The 16,257-nt window shown below is 39.6% G+C and overlaps 1 protein-coding gene across 4 annotated transcripts in view; it reads left to right on the top strand.

The window, feature by feature from the left end:
* Positions 1-16,257, top strand: part of LOC143366975 (uncharacterized) — a 238,064-nt gene that overhangs the window by 149,829 nt on the left and 71,978 nt on the right. For all 4 annotated transcript variants that reach the window (XM_076808506.1, XM_076808505.1, XM_076808504.1 and 1 more), the window contains one exon: positions 3,422-3,601. In XM_076808506.1, coding sequence (XP_076664621.1) covers positions 3,422-3,601 — 180 coding nt within the window. The remainder of the gene's footprint in view (positions 1-3,421; positions 3,602-16,257) is intronic.

Below are 16,257 nucleotides of genomic sequence, written 5' to 3'. Positions count from 1 at the left end.
ACCAGTTTTTCTGAATCAGCATATAACCCGGCACATAGGTATTAGGTTTATTTTTATTTTAATAGGCATTTTATGTAAGGTGTAGGGCAACGAGGTTGAAAAGATCATATGTTTCTATAACCTCTTTCTATTATTTGCAAATGTTGCTTCCACTTATTATGAGTGTGGCGCGCAATGCGGGTGAGCAGTTCTTTTCAATAGCTCACATCTTAGCCCCGTCACGCAGTTGCAACAAAGTAAATACATGTGTGTCCGGCCAGGAATAACTGACAAGACATCGGCGAAAAGTTGAGTCGTAGTATCTACTAACCTCGAGCCTGACCCTTGTTGTTTACGTTCCGCCCGATCGACGTACCACCAGTTTCGCTCGTGCTTTCGAACTTTGGCCCAATCGACGTGCCACGAGTCTCACTTGTGCTTTTATGCTGACTTTAACTAACAGGGCCCTTTACACGTACGCTCAAATGTCGCCGATTGCGTGTCACGTGCCGACGTGCACGCAAAAATGGTGGTGTGATGTAAATTTCTACGTCGAGGTTTGAGTGAAGTAGAAACGCCGTGGTTCGTGGACGCAAAAACCTCTTAAAGTGAACGGGTAGAAATGTTTGTGTAAATGACACTTTTGTGTCGATGCAAGAGTGGAGGAAAGAGCGCACTCATTAGTGCACGCAAGAACGTAGGTATGTACTTAGGCAGCGAGTTCGGGCTCACATTTCCGCGTCGACTCAAGGGTCTTGGCTGCCAACACGCCGTTCAGAATTTCAGGACTGCCGGAAACTGCGCAACCACGCAGAAATGTGGGCAGAAGTGTCGCTTTTGTTTTTATATGTACGCTTCTGCTTGTTACACTCTTGAGTGGAGGTTTGCACGCGGGCGAAATTGTGGTGCTTATTTTGGTCCATTCTTGCGCGCCACACTTTTCAACGTGACACACCTGAATAAGCGTTCTACGCGCACGCAAGAGTGAGGGTGAAAAATTTCATTTTCATTAGGCGTGCCACACTTCTAAAGGTGAAATCCCACGGCGCGTGGGACTCCACCTTAACCGCACGCAAAAGTGCGAGTAAGATCGTCCCGTTCACTCGTCGACGTTTTAGTCCTATTGCTGAAATCGATAGTGTGGTCGCGTGTGTTACACAACGTTGCCGGGAAATAGGTCCCTGGGCAAACTATTCGTAGTGGAGGGGGAACTCGGAACACGCCACGCATGCGCGTGATGACGCCGTGAAGTCAAACCAATCAACGCCAAGATGGGAGACGATGGAAAACGAACTGACGCCACAGCCAACCAGCTTCGCCGGGAGATAGATTGTCGACGCTCGTTGGCTGTGGCGTCACTTGCTTGGCTTCGCGTTGGTGTCACTTGGCTTGGCTTGGCGCTGGCGTCGGTTCGTTTCCCATTGTTTCCCATCATGGCGTCAACACCTATCTTGGTGCTGATGCCACGGTGTCATCACGCGCATGCGTGGCGTGTTGCCAGTTCCCCTTCCACTACGAATAGTTTGCCCAGGAACCCATTTCCTGGCAACACTGCGTGTATAGAGCGGTATTAAGAAAACAGGAAATGAATTATGCTCGGAAATGCTACGCACATACTATAGAGTTCCATACAGGCCTCGAAACACGTTGCTACTAAGTAGGGGTGTACCAGTACCTGGAAGTTATAAGCTGAGCTAGTATGTACTGTGGTTTGCAAAATTGTTGACGGCCGGATGCTGAGCGGGGCAAGGGGGCTACCTCGCCCGCGCCGCCCCACTCTCTGCCGCGGGACTCCCCAATTCCTCAGTCGTAGGTTCTTAGCGGCACAGGCTGCATCCCTCGCCCTCTTCGTCACGCGGTGCTGCTGACCGACACGTGGCGTGACGCGTCGGCCAATAGCGACAATACGTGCGCCTTACCTCAACCATTGTGTTAGCGAACCGTAGGCCTATGAGGATACACTCGATCGGACCACCATGTTTCTGCTCGTCAACATGTTTGCAAACCACAGTACATGGGGTAGTATGCATTACATATTACCTACATGTTTCCTGAAGGCGTTGTTCGGTGAACACTGTCCAACTGATGTAATTCTGTGAGTGTAGAAACACCGTAAGTTCTCCGCCGTGGTATTTTACAAAGTGTTGGTAAATGTTTGGAAGTAAACAAACAATACTTTGAACAATTAATGAAGCCATTTCCAAGCCACAAAACCACATTTATGTTTTCTGTCCAAATCATTTTTTGTCATTCTTTCTATTGCATGAAATGAAACAAACGTTTCTGATAAATGTTGTTGGAAATGAAGAGAGCTACTCGCAAATACAAATATTTATGTATGTATCATTCCATTTAAAAAGATGGAAGAGACTTTCATTTTTCTTCACCCTGGAGGTTTCATGTCGGTGCCTCGCCTGTAGTGATATGACGAAGCATAACGAACAGTAACAAGCAAAAAAGGAAGTTATCGCTATTTTTAATTATCTCAGACGAAACAGCTTGTAACACGTTAACTGGGACACCCTATACAGGATGTTCGGTTACTGATGGTCATCCTTTTAGGTTTCAGGCCGTGACTCTACAGGCCAAAATAAGATGAATACTTAAAATACCACTGACAGACTGACTGACTCACTTACTGACTCATCACGATTTCTCTGAAACCACCGATCCTATGACCATGAAATTTGGTTTAATAGGTTCCTTTTAGCCCCTAGGTGCTTGCTAGGAAATCTTTTTAACACACCCTCCCCTTCATCGAAAAAAGATATATAACCCAGGCAACGCCGGGTACTTTAAGCTAGTATAGAATACAATTTCTTAAGGCGCTACATACACCTAGGAGGCGAAAAAGTAGGACCGATTTGAAGAATTTTTTTTCGGTGGAGAAATGTTTTTACCAAAGAAACATTAGATACATTAGAAAGGTCATACTTTTGTTTATAAAATGTGAAATCTTCGTCAAAAAATTCGGAGAAGAAATTGCGTAGTAGCTGTTTCCGTGCAATCGTTTCTCAGAAAAGGCGTCTGCGGTAACCATCATAACTTCGCTGTTTTTCACCTGAATCAAAAAAGGAAAAATTATTCTTAAAGTAGGCAAAAAAACTAGTCCTTCTCGTAGCCGTTTTTTCCAATTTCTCGCAAAATGGAGGGCATATGTATTCAGTCATAAAGTCGATTTCTGTGTTCAAATGCCCACCCTTTTGTGGCAAATAGAGATAGTCTTTAAATTACAGTTCTTGCTACACTCTTTCAAGTAGTTCGCAATATAAATCAGCATTGATAGTTGTATTTGGATTGACTAACCCCATAATATAAACGAAGTGGCGGAGAAAATTTATGCAGCAACGTAATATTTAGAAACCGTAACAAAGTCGATCTTGTCGATTCGAAACAGGGGAAGACCCTTCGATAATGGAAATACGATCTTATTGGTTTGTAGATGTGGACGAATGCGTCCAACCGGACCTGCAAACAGAAATGTGCCGCTATGGTTGCATTAACACTCCAGGATCTTATCGATGTGCTGAATCAATGGAGCAGAAGGATCAGCCGATACTGGACAGCTTGTCGATCACCTGCCTGCCAGGTTACGAGGCCACCCCCGATGGAACTTGTATCGGTAAGTGGTTTAATCCGTACAATCGATTTAACAGGACGTCGGATTTCGAAATAAAGCCCTTCGGCCGGCACATTCCAATGTAATGGCTCACTCTGTTGGAAACATTTCTATATTAACATGGTGTTATAATTCGTACGATACGGGTAGGATTCTCCTACCCTGTGAAACGAAAAGTTAATTTCGTGTTCAGCGCGGATCGATTAATTCGAATAGCATGAATAAGTTTCTTGTTATTGGGAGTCCAAAGGGTATAGCAGGTTACGAATGTTACGATGGGCAAATGTGCCTCTGAACCGAATTCGACTCGCAATGCGTCATTCGAAAGCATATAAAACAAAAGAATTTGAGGCTTGGTTTGCTGAATTTCTCCTATAGGTACTAGTGCAGGAAAAATTGTAAAACAAACCGGAGGCATTCCTGTTACCGAGGCACATATTAGGGAATTGTTTCAGATTTTAAAAATCCCTTACAGAAGAAGCGCCGCACGTCGGCTCTGCGTAGCTTCCAAGGGAAGTTAGGCAACCCGAAAGTTTAGAAAATTATGCCACTTTTTGTGCGAGCAGAGTAGTTCGTTCGTAAGACAACCCTATTTTTTCGGTGCCATAGTGCGGTGTTAGGGGGTGAAATCACCCCTTGACAAAAATGCGGAATTATTTTTCGTGGAATATCTCGAGGACGGTGAGGGATATCGAAAAAAAGTTTAAACAAAAGTTGCATCCTTTTTTTATATCTACAAAACTGCGTAACAATAATTATCAAAGAAATCCATATTTTTCAAATTACGTCCACCACCAAATCTCAAGTCGATAATTATTTTTACGCAGTTTTGTAGATATAAAAAAGGATGCAACTTTTGTTTAAACTTTTTTTTCGATATCCTTCACCGTTCTCGAGATATTCCACGAAAAAATCCCGCATTTTTGTCAAGGGGTGATTTCACCCCCTAAAACCGCACTATGGCACTTAAAAAAATAGGGTTGTCTTACGAAAGAACTACTCTGCTCTCACACAAAGTGGCATAATTTTCTGAATTTTCGGGTTACGACTTGTTAGTGGTTAAATCTGTCGCCCAGAAAGCGAAAGATCCCGGGATCGATTTCAGGTCCAGGCAGCTGATGGAACAATTCTTTTTCTCCTAAAATGCATATCCTGCATACCGGAAAATAGGAAAGCAAACATTAGACTTTAGGAGGTGTTCTCACCCTGAAGAACCAACAAGCAGCAGAGAAGAAAATTGCCTGATACTTCTATTGAAGTTTCCTACAAACCTGCAAAGTTCAAAAAGCTCGGAATTTTCGGGTCACGGAAGTTCCCTTGTTAGAACACAACTATAGCCTGACCTGGTTTCTGAAATCACGTTCTGTATGCTCTTGGAGTGGATAAAGTTCTTGTAATAGATTAAAAATTCGCAGCTAGACGATTCTCCAATCACAAAGGGAACTATCTGCCACCAAGTGCATGTTGTTAGTCTCGTTCTAGTTACGATAATGGATGTTTTTTATCCATTGCATCCTTGTGGCCTTCCAGGGAACCCGCATTGCAGCCTTATGTGCATCCTAGAGGAATGTGCTCGACGTGGTCGTAACAACGATACTCTTCTTTGGTCAGTGTAATTGCGTCTGTCGTTCATTTCGTAGCGCGAAATTTCGGGATACCCGGCCGATGGGTAGCACGATAACAATTCCCCATAGGGAGATGAGCATCCTAACGAGATTCCGCCGCCCGGCCCTAGTCCTGCCCCATAATACCGTTCTAGACGATCCGGGGACGTAATCGAATTAGTTTACACATGGATCCACTCTATAGGTCGGCGGCTTCTCCGTTGCAGTATTGGATCTAGATCCAGGATCATTAGTGCTCAGAAAGCTGTCCGAGGTAACAGTACAGTCGATGATTTCATGATATCGTTCACTACTTTGCTGACCTAAATGAAACAAATGTGAATATTTCTCTGCAAAACGAAATTCATTGCACTGGTGGTTATAAAAGTGTCATGAGCCATATACTTTTTCAGTTGCAGATATAAATATTTTTGTATTTTGTGCGTAGGGTAGGCCAGGGGCGGTAGTAACAGGGGGGCGAATGTAACGCGCTAAATATCTCAAAGCATGTCTATACTATTATATAAAGAGATTTTTATGTTCGCGCAAAACTCAAGACCTATCGAACTGATCCTCCTCAAATTTTAATACGTTACTCCAGGATACTCTAGGACGGACGTAGGCTATGTGGCATGACTAAATAACGCGGTATTAACATGGAACAAAGAAACGCCTGGTATGTGTTTCGCTGGAGGGAAAATAAATCTCCCAAATTTGGAGAGAATGTTATCTTTTTCGGAATATTATGAAGTTCAGCTTTTTTTCTAAAATACTTAATTTCCTTAAAAGATATTAATTCTAATAAACATGAATCAATCACGCTAATATCTCGGGCGAAGCCGAGACAGGGGACGCTAGTAACAGATATTATCACCAATTTTGGATATATGATGAACAGTGACATTTAGAATACACATATCCATGCCCTAGGGGTAAAGATATGCAATGGACATTGATAGTGAACAAAATAACTTTTCGATACCCTAAAGTAACTTTTTCTTACTGACTTAAAATTGTAATATAAACACTGCCTTTGCAAGTATGTGCTTTTTTCGAGTTTTTAGTCTTTAATTGGACCTTTTCGAAAGTAGTACTGATCGGTACTTGGTAATTTTATGCGTCTCGTTAGTCTAAATTTATAATTGTAACTACCCATACAGCAAACTTCGTGGCGGCAACATTGCAGGATGGTTACAGTAACTTTGCAGTGTTGCATGGTTGCAGCGCAATGTGGATGTAACGTTGCTGCGACGTTGCCGTGCAACATTGCACGGGACGGACATAGAATTATTGCTGCATAGTTGCATCAATGTTGCGGTGCAATATTACACGGCAACATTCCTACAATATTACGGCAACGTTTGGTAACGTTACCACAATGTTACAGCAATGTTGCTGCAACTACCATTTGAACTTAAAATATTTCCGCTGTTTGTAATTATACAAGAAAATGTCTAAGGATAACAATGTTTGCTTCAGAGAGACAATTATTCTGCCAGAGACGATTTTTGTCTCAAGGTTATATTTCCCGAAATTTCAAGATCATCGATGGTTTTTTTTAATGGGATGATGTATTTTCATTACTGCAACGTTATAGCCAATAAAAATACAAATTCAGCCATGTATAATATGTTGTCCTTTTTGTCTAGCAATCATTTTTTTCCTGAGACATTTTCTCGTATCATTACAAACAACGGAGATATTTTAAGTTTAAATGTTTGGTGAGTCACCCTGTATATTTTAATGTGTAGAATGACACATGGTAAAAGTTGTAGTTCATACCTACTAATGTTACAAAATCCTAATGGAATTTGTCAAAATGAGTCTCCGTTTTTTAATTATTTGAGTTTAAACTTTTGCATGGTAGGAGTATAAGTTCGAATACGTTAGGATTCTTATCAATCAGTGGTTGTAGCTGCGGCGGAAAAGTGTTCACCTACGACGCTACAGGTTGCCGGTTCGAATCCCCTTGGGGGAAAAGAATTTTCTTTGAGAAAAAGAAACACGAGCTTTATACTTCTATGATTCTGCTGCACACATATACACCGTTATTTATAATTTTGGGTCATACTGTCCGAAACGTTGCAGGAGGCGGACATAAAATTATTACTACACCCTTGCGGCAACGTTGCGTGCAACATTGCAATCTTGCACTGCAACCATTCTGTAACTTTGCTGCAACGAGAGTGTGCTGTATGGGTAGTGTTGGCTAGAACCGTGATTTGTGAATCACGAGTGATCCGATCACGTTCATTCTCAATCACGGTGATTTTTCACAGTGATCCGTGATTTTCGTGATCGCTTCTGATTGGTGCAGGCAGAACAGTGATTCACGATTTTCGTGATCTGATTGGTGGAAAGCATAACTGCTCTTTGCATGCGTCGAATAACTCCAATTTCTAATTTCTCTTGAATATATATATAGATATATATATATAGGTATATATTCGCTGCATTAGCACGCTTTGACTGTAACACAAGCTATATTGAAATATTTTGTAAAAAATAATTCAATCAAGATCAAGAATTACGATGACAGTAAACAATTCACTGAAGTTAAAAGAATCACGATCACGGTCGTTATTTAACTTCATTCACGACTGTAGTAATCGGGCTACACGACACAGTCGAACTACCGTAGGCCCGTCTGTCCCGGGCCCCCGTTCGAGCCCGCCTGACTTCACCCGACCCGACCCGACCCGACCGCTCGGGTACCCGACACATTCGATTACCCGCACATCCCTAATCTAGAGACGCGGTAGCGTCTCGACGCCAAGCACATGAATCGACACCCTGTATATGTCGACTGTCGCTACCGCTATTATTTACTCGTCCCCGGGCTATTCCAACCTAACCTGAAACTTATTTCATTATATCATATTCATTATATATTACGTTCCTTATAAAAAACGTGAAGGTGACGTTGAAATCGTAAGAAACATGACCCTTGCAAAAAATTATCTTAAAAAAATCAACTATGCAGTAGACCTCATTTAAGAAAACATATCCTTCCAATGATATTTTTCTGTAATATGAAAGCTAAGGGAATTCTTTAGATGTTAAGTTATAAAGTCACACCCTGTAAGTGCATGCATATGAAGGAAAGCAAAACTCAGTATGCAGAAAGCTCCTATTAGACGGCAGTGCATATCGAAAGTGCTATAAATGGACTATACATATATTTCCTTTTTGTCGAAGAGTCAGTTGGTTCCAACTATTCAAAGAAGCAAGATCTCTTACGCACCTCTAGACAAAGTCGAGGACAGCGTATATGAATTGCATCTAGGTCCGCGAGGTTGAAGGTTCTTCCTTGCTTATCTCGAATTTGCAAGGACTGCGCACTTCCAGACCTACTGGATTCCAGGTCATTCTAGGACATGTATAATCTAGCACGAGTTAACCTGCGATCAGGTCCATAGTGGAAAAGTCTTTGGTACAGTGTGTTGCTGAAGCCTCTGGATAAGGCTATAGCTTTCACCCTGGTACGCGTGAGAAGGCGAGATGCTCCGGCAGTCGAGAGCTCCGGTCGATTTCTGTGATATCGAATACGTCTCGTGTTAATCGGGTAAACTTAAACACAATACTACCCCGGGCGTATATGGTATAGGTAATATTTTATAATTATACTACGTAGGTAGTATAGTAAAGAGAGTTTTAACCCAAATTTGAGTTTTGCGTTCAATACACGTTCAGAGTGGTACGATGGACGTTCAATACACGTTCAGAGTGGTACGATAGACGTTCAATACACGTTTAGCGTGGTACGATAGACGTTCAATACACCTATGGCGCCAGTCAAGAGGAGTATGGTGTATTGAACGTCTATCGTACCACTCTGAACGTGTATTGAACGTCTATCGTACAACTCTAAACGTGTATTGAATGTCTATCGTACCACTCTGAACGTCTATCGTACCACTCCGAACGTGTATTCGAACGTCTATCGTACCACTCTAAACGTTTATCGTACCACTCCGAACGTCTGTCGTACCACTCCGATCGTCTATCGTACCACTCCGAACGTCTATCGTATCACTCTGAACGGGTATTGAACGTCTATCGTACCACTCTGAACGGGTATTGAACGTCTATCGTACCACTCTGAACGGGTATTGAACGTCTATCGTACCACTCTGAACGGGTATTGAACGTCTATCGTACCACTCTGAACGGACATTGAACGTCTATCGTACCACTCTGAACGGGCATTGAACCTCTATCGGACCACTCTGAACGGGTATTGAACGTCTATCGTACCACTCTGAACGTCTATCGTACCACTCTGAACGTCTATCGTACCACTCTGAACGTCTATCGTCCCACTCTGAACGTTTATCGTACCACTCTGAACGTGTATTGAACGTCTATCATACCACTCTGAACATGTATTGAATGCAAATCTCAAATTTGGGTTAGAACTCTCTTTACTATACTACTTACGTACATTTTCATTTTCATATAACACTATTAATACTAACAGATTTATAACGCATTACATCTTAATAACAGAATTATAAAACATCTTTATTCTCGTAGAACAATGCATTCTGTGGTTGTAATTTTTTCAAACAGGAGTTTTCACTTTTATGTAATCCTACAGGGCGAGGCACATAAAACGTGATAACCGATTGTTCTCAAAAACATTGGAAATATTACCAAAGGTCATTAAACAAAATTGAAATGTTTTAGAAGGCCCACTTTTCGATTTAATTTGCTTTCTTGCACATGAAGATGCTTTTCTAAATGGCACAATATATTTTGTCTGCTGCAGTATTATATGTTGAATATTTACGAGTGTAACGAGTGCTCTGGCTGCCTTCCAAATCACTAATGCATAGTGAAGACAGAAACTTATTTAGTTTGTAATAGTAGTGAAATGGAAATACAAAATCGAGCGTAACACATATCTATACAAACCTTTGGGGAGGACTGGCAAAATTATACGCGGGTCTCGCCCGGAAGCCCGCCGACAATGAATCCGCGCTAACAGTATAGTGCATGATGTGACTTTCCGAAATCGTGGTGCAACCAGATAGGAGGTGATTGCTCATGCAAAAGTACTTTAGTTGAAAATAGAGAATTAACGAGGTATTCTCGTCTAGAGGAACGAGATCCTCTATTCTCTTTAGGGACAACCCACAAAAAACTACGCAATTTTTACCGAAAAGGATTATCCACGCGTAATAACTAACATTTCAGTAAGTTGTAAAAAAAATCTCTCATACATAATAATAATTAATGCAGCTATGTGTTTTTCTCAAAACGATGTTTTTCATAACCGCGTGCACGATATCTCAACTTCTAGTGGGCCAATTTATAATATAATTCTAGCCGGTAGCAGAATCAAGGGGAAATAGTTTTTTTTTACAAATTTAAGGACGTATAAACAGGAGAAAGATGAGTTTAAAATCAAAGTCCCGCCATTTTGTGACTTTTTATTTTTTTCATAATTCTGCTACCGGCGATAGCCACACTCTTAACGATTAACCCTACGTGGACACACCTCCTTTTTCGATTAACTTTGACACACTGGGTGGCTCACACCCGCAACAATTTTTGAACGACTGCCATTCTTATCTGAAGAATCCATTGTTATGAAAAAAATCATGGGTCAATTTCAAGGTCTCTAGAATGTATTTCAATAGTTGTTTCATTGAAATTTTATTACAGTTTTTGTAAAAAAAATTCTAGATTACCATATGCCGAGAAAAAACGAAGAAAATCTAAAAAAATTGTAACTGATACAAATTTCAATATTACAAGCTACAAATGTACAGTGTTGTGGTTTAGATATAATATTTTGAGAAAAAAAATAGTTTGCAAGTCGGCTTTGGAAAATATGTATTTATGTTGTATATATAAGGTATTATGAATTATATATCTTCGATATTTTTGGGAATTTAGGTCCCCAATTTTCAGGAAACATTCATGACATATCAAACACTGAAAATAAGAAAAAAAATTATCTTTTTCACACATTTCGGTATATGCCCCCCCCCCCCTTAAATGTTTAAAAAATAGTCCTCGAAAATAAAAATTCCATTTTTTGTTCACCTTCATAAATAAAAAGTGTTCTAGAAGCATTTAAACTTTTCAAATTTCAGGAACAAAAAAGTTTTTTTGTTTTAGTTTTTCGGACTTTTCGAAAACCGTTTGTCGCACGAGAAAAAGTAATAAAAAATAAAAGATGCTCCTTGTCCGGATCTACAACTTTTGTTTGACATATTTTTTATTTAATCAATAACTTGGAGGATGTTATATAAAATCGACTTTGCGAGCTGTAAAATAATGATTTAAATGTTTAAGGGCCCAGGGGCACCCTTTGCCTTTATCCGACCAAGCTCAAACTTTACACACATTTATTTGAATTATTTGGAACTATTCTGGAGGGTGCCCCGAAGAAAATCTTGAAAAAAATTTACCAAGAGTAAATAAGAGCCACCCTAATATCCATGTATCAGTAGCCGTACTCTAAGGGAACAGCTCTCATTACAGTACTAAAATAAGACCAACGTGGTTGCTAATCTCTGCTGTAAATTTGTTTGTTAATCATATAATTTTAATTAACTCAAGTCATGAGTTATGAATAGTTACCTATATTATATTTATTGCGTCTTAAGTAGTTGTCTCATCATGACGACAGCCTCATCAAGATACACAGATGATAGGTTGCGTTAAGGATCCCCCAAAGCAACGTGAATATTCGCGGCGGCAGCGAACATTTTGCCGCGATAGACTCGCGGCAGTTTTTTTACAAACTCCCCCAAACCAACGCAAATTTCGCCGCGCGGAGCGGATCCGCCGCGGATCAGATACCACTGCCAATAAACCACCACGTATAAAAAACCGCTGCCTTATCTGATCCGCAAGCGGAGCGGCAACGGAATTTCCGCAGCGGCAGCGGCAGCGAAATTCGCGTGTATATTTGCGTTGGTTTGGGGGAGCCTTTATACGCGACGGCTTATGGGCAGCCGCGGCGGAAAAGTTTGTCTGAACAACCCCATGCGCCGCCACGTATAGTAATGGATACTTTGCTCGTCGGCATATTAGAATCTTATAGAAATTAATTGCAACTGCTTATACTTTCATTCCTCCCTGAAGGTTCCAGTTGAAAAGAACATTTTTAATTAAGATTTACGTGGCTTAGATAATCTTGACGTAGCAAAGAAAAATTGTAAAGTTTTAGGAAAATAAAACAGCTAAGAAATATGTTCGAAACAAAAATTATATAATGATTAACATTCTAATAAGAGTTTTGAACATGAGACGAGGGAATCCCGATGCCGGTTTTAATGAAACGATAAATCCATAAGTCCAGATGAAGAATACCTCGAATAGGGGAAGGTGCGGCAAGACGAGAGGGGAGGGCAAGACGGGGTACCCCCTGTATCTGGTGATACGCGTTAGATGCGTCGCTATCGGCGCCGTCACTGAGCAGCGAATCAATGCAACACGTGGACACGTGACGAAGTTAGATCAGAATTTATAATTTATTGGGACTTCCTTACTTTTTCCTTATTTTTAGCACCCGTGACAGTGATATAATAATATAGAAGATCTCCGGTACATGTATGTGTTTCTGAGGCATAATTTAGCTGGCTATAAGGTACGTATGTTATTTTATACTTTTGTAAATAATGTTTCGGGCAGTGTTCATACGATTCTAGTGAGACGAGAAAGGGCATGATGGGGTAACTCTCATTTCCATTACCTAGAAATAAAAATCAAAGTTACTCATTGTTCCAGGATGGTTAAAAACTACAGACGGAAGACGGACCGAGGAAAATGATACTTCTTTTCTATTAATTAATCCAAAAGAACTGATTCCCTTGTGGAAAGGTGGATAAGCTGCGAAATATGTGGCAAAGGGGCTCATTTCTCCTGTGTTGATGTAGGAGATGAGGACGACGAAGCCATACATGTGTGTCTCCTCTGCCAACCCAATAAATAATTACTGTGTATATATATATGCTTTATTTATATTGTTTTTTAATTGGTACCCCATCTTACCCCACCTGTGGGGCAAGATGGGGAGAAATGACTTTTTCTGAATTTTTTTATTTATTCCAAACCTGTAAAACTTAGGTTGATTCATAGTTAAACTGAAAGAAGTATTACCAAAGAATGGTTCAGACATAAAATTTATTAGTTGATTATGAAAATCTGTGTTGTATTCATCATCAAACCTTAAGGGGACTTTCCAGTCTAGAGCCCCCAAAAATAGGTGATCTTCAGGAATTAATTAAAGGAAAACTACTATATATAATTTAATGGGACTTTTTGCATTGTATTAAGGATGTCTTAAGTTATAGAAATATATTTTTTGTTTTATAATTAATCATTGCAGACGGCACTGGGAAGTCGTTAAAGTCAAGGCGTCAAAAAATTGATTCAAATCAGTGGGACCTGTATCCCTAAAAGTTATTATCCGATTGGACTGAAACTTTTCTTATTTTGAAGAATATACTTCTGGCTAGGGGAGAAACCAAACAAAATTACAAAAATGACATTTTATTAGAAAACAACGACACTTGAAGTTAGAAATCACTTTCCCCCTATATTTTTCGTTCTTTCAACGCCTTTGAAAATTATAAATTTTCAATTTTTTTGTATTTTTCTGGTATCTCCCTAGCCAGAAGTATATTCTTCAAAATAAAAAAAGTTTCATTTGAATCGGATAATAACTTTTGGAGATACAGGTGCCACCGTTTTGAGACTCTGTTTCGCGAAAAACGCGTTTAAAGTTTGACGTGGGCGCCAAGTGGCCGGGTTTTACCCGTGTATTTGCCGTAACACAAATGCCTATAACTTCGGGAATTTTACAAATTTCAACAAATCTTTTTAAACACATATTCTTAAAAGGTTGAACATTTGAAAAATGAAATAAAAGAAAAATCGATTTTTAGACCGGAACCTCCCCTTAACTACCCCGTCTTGCCCCACCTTCCCCTACCTTTTGCAGTGTTTTAAATTAATACAAATTTGTACATAATTCAAGGTACTTTGAGGTCGATCCTAACAATTCAAAGCAAGCCATCCACCTTTTTTCCAATCTGTTGCTTGCAGCTGTAAGATTAAGTATCATAATATCCTCAGCGAAAAATTAATCGGCAGGATATTCAAGATCTAATAACAAGCCAATCTAAAATCTCGTTCGATTCAGCTTCATGAAAACAACTCGTTAAATTACTGTCTGCAATTTTTTGATTCACGTCAATTAACTTTACTGGAAGGGGAACAACCGTTGCGTACTTTACATAATGAGCTAGCCATAATTTCATTTTCGCGGAGCGCACGGAAAAGTCGCATTTATCGCGGTCGTTTCACCGCGTTTAAATCGCGATCGTTAAAGTAAGTTACCCCCTAAGTTGGGCAAAATTGAATTTAATTACTAATTACTAATTACTAATTAGTAATTACTAATTACTATTCGTAATGGGTCTGAATGTGTCATGTGGGTCTGAAATTGTAGAATTACATGAGTACAGATGGCGCAATATAACTTTGCCTCTCAGCGGCCACTAAGTAGGCCGTGAGTTAGCGGCGGAGATGGGCAAAAAATTATTTGAAATAAAAATTTGTGTACATTTGTGTGTACACAAATTTTTATTTCAAATAATTTTTGCCCATCTCTGGTCAGCGGTGCGTGCCAGAGAGTCCGACCGTGTCGAGCTGGTCGGAAAATAATTTTTTTGAAGAAGTTTACGTTACCGACTATATCTATGTATATGTGCGATGAAAAAGTTCAAAAAAATTCTGAGTATTACTTCAAACATACCATAACCTGCGGGAAAAACGCCAGATAGAATAGACTTATCATTTTTGTTAAATAAATTTCCGAAGATGGTGTTGAAAAACGGGCAGTTACACTAGAGTACCCCCTTAAATGGACACTGACAAAACCTTATTAATATAACTGTTATTATAAGTCATGCTTGACGCGATTCACTGTTGGGAGTGATTTTTGAGCCACTATCTGATTTTTTTCGTAAACATTTTAACGACGATGAACGTTTTGAATTTGTTTCCATTGTGAAGTTTAACTTCATCTTTCGGTTGTTCCGTTCCTAACCAACTGCGTTAGTCAAATTATAGTTGGGTAATAAACGATAAATATAAAGTAGTATGATACTATAGAAATAATAATTTAACATCGTGTATATATATTTTAAAAAGTTGAATGTTAATATAAATAATCGTTATACGAAAATGGAATATTAAATTAATTAGCGTTGTGAATTGGAGCAGCAGATCTGACAATGTCGCATACATTCCGAGCGCCTTTTATAGCCAAAATGTCAGAAAAAATATTCATATGAATTTGAATCGTCGTTCGCTATTTAAATATCTGAACACATCGATTGTGCGACGTTGCCACGTTGACTGCTCTACGTAATTTCTAAAATATTTGCACGTAAACCTGTTTTTTCTATGGGCATTTACGAAGAAACCATGTGGTCAGTTTCGCAGAAATTAATAAATTTATTTCGTGACATTTCAATGTACCTTTATGCCAATTTTGGTACACTTCTTGAATATAGTTTTCCTGTTTTAGAAGAAAACCTGAGACTATAACCTCCCTTTTCCGACTCTGCCATATGCCACTGTGTTAAAATGCATCAACTTTAATTAACAATTTCTCGATAACTATGTGGTAAATCGATTTTAAACTTTGCACAAGGGTTTCTTGTATTCGAAATTAGTTTTGAACGAAATTTAAAAGAATGCTCGAATTTCGTAGAATATTCAGGAACTACCTTAAAACTACTATGTATGTAAATAAACACTTGGTATTGCATGAAAATTATAGGTAAAAACTTCTAGAACTATTAAAAACAAATGAAAACACTTAATAAACGTAAGCTCCCAAATTAATTGTTTACAAAATCATCCGCTGGTCAAAGGGTTGAGGATTCATTGAAGAATAGACCAATTCTCATTTCTTTGGGAGACAAATAAGAAGTTCGCTGCGAGCCCTTTGCTCATCGAAAGGAGTTCGACTACTTGCAAAGGACAGTGGGCTAGAACGGACACGGTCTAAACAATTCGAAGTTC

The sequence above is a fragment of the Andrena cerasifolii genome, chromosome 3 (genome assembly GCF_050908995.1).
Source record: "Andrena cerasifolii isolate SP2316 chromosome 3, iyAndCera1_principal, whole genome shotgun sequence".
NCBI lineage: Eukaryota > Metazoa > Arthropoda > Insecta > Hymenoptera > Andrenidae > Andrena > Andrena cerasifolii.
Note: the sequence above shows the minus strand (reverse complement) of the source record. Positions and strands in the feature narration are given on the sequence as shown.